We start from the raw sequence: 11,145 nt of genomic DNA on the forward strand, positions 1-11,145 counted from the left end.
AATACCAACAGTGTGGGTTCAATCCTCCACTGGCCAATATTCCGATGAAGGATTCTTCTTCTTCTCAACCCCGATCCTCACCGGAGGCATGGTGACCCTCAGATTAAACCATCACCAGTTATCTCCCTCTCCAGTGAGAAGAGCTGCTCTAAGATCCAATAGGACTATGAGGACTTTATCCTTACTAATCAAATTATTGTAGCAATCAAGTAATATTATAAATCAAATTTAGAAGCATAAAGTGAAGCAGAATTTTTTTTAATGTGGGTTTTACACATTTTGTAATACTTACAAAAGATGCCTTGCTGCATTCAATGAGCAATACATTCAGAAAAAAGTCAACAAAATTAGCACAAAAGAAGATTACTTTTGGTACTGTAGGAGCTCATGTGGTAGCTCAGGAAAATTTGTATTAGAACAATAGCATAATAAAAGCATTCCACGTATACGTTGAATGTTTTAATTCTTATATGTGCATCTTGGCTTCAGTGGATTAATCCTTCTGTAACTAATTTTGACAGGTTTCCAGCTTGAGGAATTCTTTTACCTTCTTAGCTTCCACAGCCTGAAAAAAGACTTCATAACCCTGAAAATAATTCAAACAATGTCAACACATTAATTTTTGCTCCCCATTTTCTTCCTCACTATTTTGCAGAGGATTGTCACAGTTCATATTCATTCCCCAGTTGACATGATACAAAGAAAATTCAGATGATCTAGCTTTTAGTATGTTGCTGTCTGTGGGAGTTCAATGGGTGTAAATTAGTTGCTTCACTTCCTACATCACAGCAATGACTATGTTCAAAAAAGAACTTAATTGGCTGTAAAGCATTTTGAGACATTGGCTGGTCATGAAGTGTTATTGAAGTATTAGTGCCTGGTATTTTCATTCAACATTCATTCCATGGTACTCCATTGAGGTTCACACAGAGTAGAATGAATTCGACCAACGTTCTTCTTTTATTAAATGGAATGTGATGCCAATGCAAAGGTAGCCATTGTCACTGTTGGCATGTCACACCACCATGACAGAGGCATGGATACAATGGATACATTTTATAATTATTGAAGAGGGCAACGCCCTGCCTTGTAATATAGCACTCTGGACACAAGGGTCACAACTTAAACCTGAAGTCTAAAGGGTGCCTTCCTTCAGGTAACTGTGATAGGCTGCATTTGCAGAAACCAGAAAAAGGCGGTGTGTGTGTGTGTGTGTGTTTGGGGGGGTGGGGGGGTGGGGGGGGTGGGGGGGGTGGGGGATAACAATGAAAGCTTTGTTTCTACCAACATGATTTATGTGATTATGAGGTGGCTTTACCTGAAAATGTAGAAGTACCCTCACTATACATAATTCTCTGATGCTCTCCCCTACACTGTGATCAAAAATTAAAACAGGGACTTGATGCTGCTTCTTGCATTTTATTGTTGGCTTTGTAAGAGATAGATGGAGGATTCACCATCCATCAAAATAAGATCAATGGCATCAAAGAGGTCCTGGGGATGAAAAATGATCCCAGCAACAACTGGCTGGGGAGAGTCATGTAATTGTGCAACTGGCTACCTCTGATCATTTTCTCGGACTAGTCAGGAGCAATCAGGCTTTCAGGATGGAAAGTACTCATCCAAATGTATAGTTTGTTTTGATCTAGTCAACAAATTAATAACTCACTCAAAACATTGTACCACTCAATGGGGTTAGTTAATTTGTTGCTGCAATTGCAGATTTTAAATGGGTACAAATGGGTAGCACAGTAGCTCAGTGGTTTGCACTGCTGCCTCACAGCATCAGGAACCCGGATTTGATTCCAGCTTTGGGGGGCTGTGGGGAGTTTGCACGTTTGCCCCATTTCTTCACAGGTTTCTGCCAGGTGGTCTAGTTTCCCCCCACAGTCCAAAGATTTGAAGATTAGGCTATGCTCAATTGCCCGATAGTGTCTAGGGATATGCAGGTTCGGTTAGTTAGCCATGGTAAATGTGGGGTTTGGGAATAGGCTGGAAGCCTGGGTTTGGGTGGGTAGTTCTTTAGAGGGTACAGACATAACCAGCCAAACGACCTCTTTGTGCATTGAAGGGATTCTATGATATATATGAAGTGAAGACAGGAAAACTAAAAAAAATGTCAGACCAATGAATATAGGTTTAAACAGTTGAGAAAAGAAAATAACATTTCCTTTAAAACAAAAAAGTAAGAGAATAAATCCTTAAACAATGTTTCGCTATTTCTAGCCAAGTAAATGCTTCAACAATATCTCGCATTAGAATACTTAAATGTGTTTTCAACTAGTGCTGTCATCTGAATTAGCAATTTCTGTCAATTGCATCCTCTGCTATCAGGCAGTAAAGACCTCTGATATGTTCTCCCTTTTATACCCTTATCAGAGGATGAAGTTTATTACTTATATTGACAGGCCACAGCATTCTATGAAACTGTTTTTTAAAACATTATCCTCAATTATATTCTTCATTCATTATTTAAATCATGATTTGAATTCATCCAGAAAGCTATCCATCTTTCTTTTGCTTTTCAGTGAGATGAAGCCCCTCATAAACATTTTATTTCTGAAAGATTAAAGGATGTTGTTGGAATTCTGTGCTGTATTTTATTGAGGTCAAAGGCCGAGTCTTCATAAACAAAACCACTGGTCTCTCTTGACGGTCTATGTTATCTATGCTTTTCTCTCAATAACATTATATGTATTGCTCAGACTGGCCAGGATTTAATTTTAGAAGATTGACAAACAACTATTTCACCATATTAATAATATTCTACCTTACTATACAGGCTGGTTGAATGGCAAGCTTAAAAGCTATGTCAAAAGGTCTGCTGGGTCCTATAAAGGGAAAGAGGATAGCTTCATATTGAACAAAGAGAAAAACCTGCTTCTGAATACTACAGGTCCAGCATAAGTGGCAGACAGCTTTGTGGCAAACTGTTTTTTCAATGTGAACATATTTCATTGCCTATGTTATTAAGCTACTAAAAAGCATAGTATAAACCAGGATAATTTGTTTTATTAGCTCTGATTATAAGAAATCAAAGCACAGTTCCAACTTACCCCACAATACTGGTCTCCATTAAACATTTGGGGGGCCACAGCTTTTGGATCTCTTATCTTTGCTCTCATTTCTTCCAGCAAACCTTGACCAGTTGATAGATCAACCAACTGGTACTGTATGTTCAAGCAATCCAAGGTGTTAAAAATAGTTTTCTGTTGACTCTCTAACTGTAATGAAATAAAAAAAAGAATTGTAGAGTCATAGAGATGTACAGCACGGAAACAGACCCTTCACTCCAACTCATCCATGCCAAATCAGATATCCTAAATTAATCTAGTTCCATTTTCCAGCACTTGGCCCATATCCTTCTAAACCCTTCCTCTTCATAAAGCTCTCCAGGTGCCTTGTAAATGCTGCAAATATACCAGCCTCCTCCACCTACTCTAGCAAGCTCATTTGATATAGTCACCACCATTTTAGATGCAAGATTATAATATTTAATAATAGAGTTAAGATTGTGTTATTTGGCAAAAATGTGTTGAGACTATTCATTGTGTTTATCAAAAATTTGAATGTTGAGAAAGTCACACAAACACAGCATAATTGTGAACACTATAGATGAAAGCATAAAATTAGAGGTTAATAATTTAAGTAAGTGGGCAAACAGTGACAAATCCATTTCAATGCAGGCAAATGTAGGTCATCCACTTTAAAGCGGAAAATAAAACAATTAAGTAAGCACAATAATGTCTCTACTTTGCCAGCATGTCAAGAATTCTTGAATGTAAATTTGCTCGCTGAGCTGGAAAGTTTGTTTTCAGACATTTCATCCCCATACTAGGTAACATCTTCAGTGAGCCTCTGGTGAAGCACTGGTATTATGTCCCGCTTTCTATTTATGTGTTTAAGTTTCTTTTGGTTGGTGATGTCATTTGTGGTTCTTTTTCCTCACAGGATGGTAAATAGGTCTTTGTTAATAGTGTTCCTCTTGATATGCCATGCTTCTAAGAATTCTCCTTCGTGTCTGTGTTTGGCTTGTCCAAGGATGGATGTGTTGGCTCAGTCAAACTTGTGTCCTTTCTCATCTGTATGTAAGGATACTAGTGATAATGGGTCATGTCTTTTTGTGGATAGTTGATGTTCATGTATCCTAGTGCAATTTTTCTGCCTGTTTACCTAATGTAGTGTTTAGTACAGTACTTGCAAAGTATTTTGTAAATGATGTTTGTTTTGCTTGTTGTCTGTATACAGCCTTTTAAATTTAATCGTTGCTGTTTAGGTGTGTTTGTGGGCTATGATGCCAAGAGGTCTGAGTAGTCTGACAGTCATTTCAAAGGTGTCCTTTACATAGGGGAGAGTGGCCAGGGTTTCTGGGTGCATTTTGTCTGCTTGCTTGAGTTTGCTGCTGAGGAATCAAGGGACTATGTTCATTGGGTACCCATTCTTTTTGAATACACTATATAGGTGACTTTCTTCTGCTTTTTGTAGTTCCTCTCTGCTGCAGGGTGTGGTGGCTCATTGAAATAATGTCCTAATGCAGTTTCATTTGTGGGTTTTGGGATGATTGCTTCTGTAGTTAAGTATTTGGTCAGTATGTATTGTTTTCCTGTAGATGCTGGTTTGAAGTTGCCCATTGGCTGTTCACTCTCCTGTGACATCTAGGACAGACAGTTTGTTGTTGTTTTCCTCCTCTTTGTGAATGTTATGCCAGTAAGGATGTTATTAATGGTCTTGAAGGTTTCCTCTAATTTGATTTGTTTAGTGATGACAAAGGTGTCAACTACATAGCAGACCCAAAGTTTGGGTTAGAAGGTTGGGAGAGCTGTTTGTTCAAGTCTCTGCATTACTACCTCTGCTAAGAAACCTGATATCGGAGATCCCATGGGTATTCCATTGATTTGTTTGAAGGTCTTGTTATTTAAAGTGAAGTGGGTGGTAAGACATGGGTCCACAAACTTGACGATGTTGTTTTTTCTGATGAAGTTAGCAGTGTCTGGTGTATGTGTCTTTGGTTCTTCTAATAATGTAGTCAGTGTTTCCTTGGCCAGGTTGATGTTGATGGATGTGAACAGGGCTGTTACATCAAAGGAGACCATTATTTCATCCTCTTCTATTTTGGTGTCTTTGGTATTCAGAAAATCATGGGTGGATTGAATGAAATGGCATGAGTCTTCTATTAAGTGTTTTAGTTTTTGGTGGCGTTCCTTGGCCAATCTGTGCATTTGTGTTCCAGATAGTGAGATCATGGGTCTGGGTGGGGGGGGGGGGGGTGGTTCCTGGTTTGTGAATTTTGGGTAATCCATAGAAGCATGGTGTGTTGGATCCATCTGGTTTCATTTTTTGGAAGTTTGTCTTGTTTAATTCTCCAGATTTCTGAAGTCTTTTGAGTAAGGCTGTAACTCAGTTCTCTAGTTATGGGGTCAGGTCTATCACCACCTGTTGGTAAGTGTCAGTATGTGCAAGCAGTGCATTTGGTTTCTTAACGTAGTCTATTCTGTTTAAAAGGACTTATGCATTTTTGTCTGCAGGTGGGATTACAATGATCTTGGTTTTTTTTAGTCTTCCTTGTGCTTTCCTTTTTTGTCCTTTTTCTTGCTTAATGTTGGTGTGACTGTCTGTCTGATGGTTTGCTGGGTTCCTTCTGTGAGTTCGTTGTCTTTCAGTGTTGTTTCTAATATTGCTAAGAAATCATTTTTGTCTGCTTACCAGAAAGTGTGATTTAATCCTCATGCTAAGATGGACTTTTCAGGGTCAGTCAGAGAATTTTTTTTAATCCAGGGTTCTGTGTTGTCTGTGTTGTTCATTTGTATGCTTTTGTCTATTTTTTTCTGCAGGCCTAGTTTTTTCATTTTCTATGTTTGTCACTGTATAATTTCTATGGCTCATTGTAATCTGTCAATTCAAGGTCTGTTGGTAAACAGACCTGTACCTGTGAGTAAAAAGTTTTGGTGCAAAATTTGGGATTCTTTGGGTTGGTGATGTCAGTTCCGGTTCTTTTTCCTCAGAGTCCAAATTTGATGTGTTTGTTGGTAGAGTTCTGGTTGGAATGCGGTGCTTTTCAGAATTCTCGATGGGTGTAATTCACTAAAACTGGCTCAAAGATGGGAAAACATCTGACAGGGAGCCCTGCGAACATTTGTACTTCCTGCACAAATGCCTAAGGAAACAGGTACTACCAAAATGTCTTATATACAAACCTCCCCTTAACACCCCATTACCCACCCTGCTGGGTATATAATTGGACAGCAACTGAATCCCAAGACACGACACATATAGTGTCTCCCAACCGCCCTCCACCTCTAAAAGGACTCTCGTGTGTTGCTAAGGTAAGGCGTTTCAATTGGTATTTCTTGTGTATCAGGCAGTCACACCCAATAGATTAAGTAATTCAAATTCAGTTAGTGATCAGGGACAACAGGGTGTGACTGTAAGTGAGACAGATCGGGGGATTTTGAGTTCAGGAGTGCAGGAGTCTCAGCTTGTCCAACAGGTATGAGATTCTTGCTCCCTGTATGGATGAGGAAAAGGGCAGTGGACAGGATGAGCCAGCTGACCATGGCACCATGGTGCAGAAGTTCATTCAAGAGGCGGGAGCAAAAAGACAAGTAGTTGTTACAGGGGATTCTATAATTAGGGGGACAGATAGTATCCTTTGCGAGCCAGATCGTGAGTCCCACATGGTGTGTTGCCTGCCCGGTGCCAGGGTGCAGGACACCTCCGACCGGCTTGAAAGGATATTGAAGCGGGAGGAAGAAGATCCAGTTGTTGTGGTCCATGTTGGCACAAACAACATAGGCAAAGCGAAGAAGAAGGACCTGTTTGGGGAGTATCAAGCACTAGGAAGAAACAGGTCCATGAGGGTCATAATCTCTGGATTACTGCCCAACCCACGTGCTAATTGGCATAGTGATAAGAAAATTAGGGAAGTAAACACGTGGCTAAGAGACTGGTGCAGGAAAGAAGGATTAATTTCATGGGACATTGGCAACAGTTTTGGAACCGAGATGATCTGTACCGATGGGACAGTCTCCACCTGAACTGATCTGGAACCAGTGTTCTGGCAAAAAGGATAAATAGGGTGGTCACTAGGGGGAGAAGGGAAAGGGAAAGCAACAGGGAGTATGGAGTCAAGTAGAAAGATAAGCAGCAGGTTAGCAGATGTTTAAGTTCAAGGCAGACTAGGAATGAAGCAAAAAGGAAGAATAACGTAGGACATATTACAAGAGATGTTGGAAATCATGAGGATAAGAAAATTAGCATTAAGGCACTTTACCTGAATGCTCGTAATATTTGTAACAAAGTAGATGAATTAACAGTACAAATCATGGCGAATGATGATGATGTGGTAGGCATCACAGAGACGTGGTTGCAGGGGGTTCAAGACTGGCAGTTAAACATCCAAGGATTTACAATTTATCAAAAAGACAGGGAGATGGGCAAAGGGAGGGGGGATTGCCTGGTTAGTTAAGAATGAAATTAAATCTATGGCACTGAATGACATAGGGTCAGATGATGTGGAGTCTGTGTGGGTAGAGTTGAGGAACCAGCAGTGGTCAGGAGCAGGGGCGTAAGATGTTCCAGGAAATAGATGGGGCATGTCAGAAAGACAAGATCACGGTGATCATTGGGGACTTCAATATGCAAATGGATTGGGTGAATAATGTTGCAGGTGGATCTAAAGAGAGAGAATTCATGGAACGCTTACAGGATGGCCTTTTGGAACAGCTTGTGTTGGAGCCCACAAAGGAGCAGGCTATTCTAGACTTAGTGCTATGTAATGAGCCAGACTTTATAAAAGATCTTAAAGTAAGGGAACACTTACGAGGCAGCGATCATAATATGGTAGAGAGAAGGCAAAATTGGATGTAATGGTGTTACAGTTAAATAAAAGGTAATTACAGGGGCATGAGAGAGGAACTGATAAAAATAGACTGGAAGCAGAGCCTAATGGAGAAGACAGTCAAGCAACAATGGCAGGAGTTTCTGGGTGTAATTAAGGACACAGTACAGACGTTCATCCCAAAGAGAAGAAAGATTATCCGGGGAGGGGTTAGACAGCCATGGCTGACAAAGGAAAAGTCAGGAAATGTATCAAAGAAAAATAAAGAGCCTATAAATTGGCTAAGAGCACTGGGAAATCAGAAGATTGGGAAGACTACAAAACAAACAGAGGATAACAGAGAGAAATAAGAGAGGGAAGGACCAAATATGAAGGTAAGCCAACCAGTAATATTAGAAAATGATAGTAAAAGTTTCTTTCAATACATAAGAAACAAATGAGAGGCAAAAGTAGAAATTGGGCTAGTGCTGGAGATAAGGAATTAGCTGAAGAACTTAATAAGTACTGTGTGTCAGTCTTCACAGTGGAAGATATGAATAATATCCCAACAATTAAGGAGAGTCAGAGTTAAGTATGGTAGCCATTATAAAAGAGAAAGTGTTAGAAAAGCTAAAAGGTCTAAAAATTGATAAATCTCCTGGCCCCAGTGGGCTACATCCTAGAGTTCTGAGGGAGGTAGCTGAGGAAATAGCGGAGGCGTTGGTTGTGACCTTTCAAAAAAAAATCACTGGAGTCAGGGAAAGTACCAGATGATTAGAAAATCGCTATTGTTACCCCCTTGTTCAAGAAAGGATCAAGACAAAAGATGGAATATTATAGGCCAATTAGCCTAACCTCGGTTGTAGGTAACATTCTAGAATCCATCGTTAAGGATGAGATTTCCAAATTCTTGGAAGTGCAGGGTCGGATTAAAACCAGTCAGCATGGATTTAGTAAAAGGAGGTCATGCTTGACAAACCTGTTAGAATTCTTTGAAGCGGGAACAAGTCGGTTAGACCAGGGAAACCCAGTGAATGTTATCTATCTAGACTTCTGAAAGGCCTTTGATAAGGTGCCTCATGGGAGGCTGCTGAGTAAGGTGAGGGCCCATGGTGTTCGAGCTGAGCTGCTAGCATGGATTGAGGATTGGCTGTCTGACAGAAGTCAGAGAGTTGGGATAAAAGATTCTTTTTCGTAATGGCAACTGGTGACAAGGGGTGTCTCGCAGGGTTCAGTGTTGGGGCCACAGCTGTTCACTTTATATATTAATGAACTGGATGAAGGTACAGGGGGCAATCTGGTGAAGGTCGCCAATGATACAAAGTTAAGTGGACAGGCAGGTAGTAATGAGGAGGTGGGGAGGCTGCAGGAAGATTTAGGCAGTTGAGGAGAGTGGTCCAGGAAACAGTTCATGAAATTCAACATGAGCAAATGCGAGGTCTTGCACTTTGGAAAAAAGAATACAGGCATGGACTACTTTCTAAATGGTCAGAAAATTCATAAAGCCAAAGTACAAAGGGATCTGGGAATGCTAGTCCAGGATTCCCTGAAGGTTGACTTGCAGGTTGAGTTTGTGATTAAGAAAGCAAATGTAATGTCATCCATCTCAAGAGGGTTGGAATATAAAAACAGTGATGTGCTTCTGAGACTTTATAAAATCTCTAGTTATGCCCAATTTACTGTGTCCAATTTTGGGCCCCACACCTCAGGAAGGACATACTGGCACTGGAGCATGTCCAGCGGAGATTCACACAGGCCTAACATACCGTGAACAGCTAAGGATCCTGGGATTGTATTCATTAGAGTTTAGAATATTGAAGGGAGAGCTAATTGAAACTTAGAAGATAATGCATGGCTTAGAAAGGGTGGACCATCCTTGGCCTTCTGCATTGCCAAAACAAACCTCAACTCCTATTGGAGGAACAACACCTTATCTTCCACCTGGGCACCTACAACCCAGAGGACTCAACATTGAGTTCTCCAACTTCAAATAACCTCCCCCGCCATCCCCACCTCCCTCCCAGCCCCGCCCCTTCCCTCCTACTGCTCCCTGCCACCAACCGGATTCATTTGACCAACCAGGTCGTAACCTCTACCTGTCTACCTATCCTCACTTCACAACCCTGTCCCCCCCTCCCCCCAAACCCACATTCAGTCCTGAAGGGTTACACCCAAAAGTTCAACTTCTCCACCTCCCGATGTGTTGTTCCAGCCTCCTGTCTGTCTATTTTGGATTTCAACATCTGCAGTTTTATTGTCTTGAACACTCCAGGTGACTAGCCTCGCCTCATTTTTTAAAATTCAGTTCCAACTCCCACAACTGGAGCCCAATGAGTTATTTTGGAAAACCCACAATAGCTCCTTTCGCCATATACCACAATTTCACACATGCTCATACACATATCTCGCAACAAATCTCCCCAGACAGGTAAGGTGTGCCCCCAATCGTTTTAGATAAGTATTCTGACCTCAGATTTTGTTCACTCACATTCCGTAAATTACCTACTGAGATTAGCTCAGGCCATAATTTCAATCAGCATCTGATTTGACTGCTCACTCTTAAACTTTCTGAATGCAAATAATTTTCAATGCCTTGCTTGTCAACTATGTTTAGAATTCCAATAACTTTGTCACAATTAAAAAAAACCCTATTTCCGTAATTTTGAATTTCGCAAGACATTTTCTTCCCTTTTCCTCACTTTAAGAACCGGATTTAATCTGCCCTTTGTTAACTATGTTGACTTTCCCCCAACATTCAGTTAAATACTGGGCGAACGCACCCACACAGTCTGAACAGGTACAACCATGAAACGAGAACAAGGCTGACATTCCACTAAACAGGGGTAGAAAAAAAATTGTTAGCATATAACTCAATTTTTACCTCCGGTGTTGCAGTGATGCTAGCGTAGTAAATGGTGATGACCATGATGAAGTTAGTTCAATTTAATCAGGCCTGAGCAAACTGCAGAAAATTTGCTCCACTCCAACGCCAAGTCACTTTGTCGCAACTAAACTGCAGCTTTCCCGTTCTTCCGGCTTTTCTCAAGAGTTAAAATACAACGTAAGCAAATCATTTGCAATGTAGAACGTGGAGGGGTGGGGTACAGAAGTACATTCCTGAGGCAACAATATATTTTTCTTAACCAAGTCCTTGCAGAAGTGTTCGGGATACATGGGCGTAGATTTTGAAACAAAAAAAAATTAAGAAGCTAAAGTCAGCTTTTAAAACCAGCAACAATGTAAATATTTAGAGCTTCAAATTACTGGATTTTAACAGGTTAGTGGGGCTATTGCTTTCGGCAATAAATGATCCGAAGAATAAAAATAAT

General features: G+C 40.6%; 1 protein-coding gene across 1 annotated transcript; it reads right to left on the minus strand.

Annotated features, from left to right (window-relative positions):
• Window positions 1-242: 242 nt before the first annotated feature.
• LOC140458739 (SH3 domain-binding glutamic acid-rich-like protein 3) lies at window positions 243-10,874 on the minus strand. The gene is made up of 3 exons (XM_072553401.1): window positions 10,698-10,874; window positions 3,057-3,224; window positions 243-586 (listed from the first exon to the last, which is right to left on the minus strand). Exons 1-3 carry the CDS (start codon window positions 10,740-10,742, stop codon window positions 509-511), a joined length of 291 nt encoding a protein of 96 aa, XP_072409502.1. The 5' UTR covers window positions 10,743-10,874; the 3' UTR covers window positions 243-508.
• Between the last annotated feature and the right edge of the window lie 271 nt (window positions 10,875-11,145).

Source organism: Chiloscyllium punctatum, chromosome 3 (assembly GCF_047496795.1).
Source record: "Chiloscyllium punctatum isolate Juve2018m chromosome 3, sChiPun1.3, whole genome shotgun sequence".
Lineage (NCBI taxonomy): Eukaryota > Metazoa > Chordata > Chondrichthyes > Orectolobiformes > Hemiscylliidae > Chiloscyllium > Chiloscyllium punctatum.

Coding starts and splice junctions, on each gene's coding strand:
- LOC140458739 (XM_072553401.1), bottom strand. CDS start 10,742: ATGGTCATCACCATTTACTACGCTAGCATCACTGCAACACCGGAG. Junction 3,225..10,697: donor GCATCACTGCAACACCGGAG/GTAAAAATTGAG, acceptor ATTTCATTACAG/TTAGAGAGTCAACAGAAAAC. Junction 587..3,056: donor ATGGAGACCAGTATTGTGGG/GTAAGTTGGAAC, acceptor AATTATTTTCAG/GGTTATGAAGTCTTTTTTCA.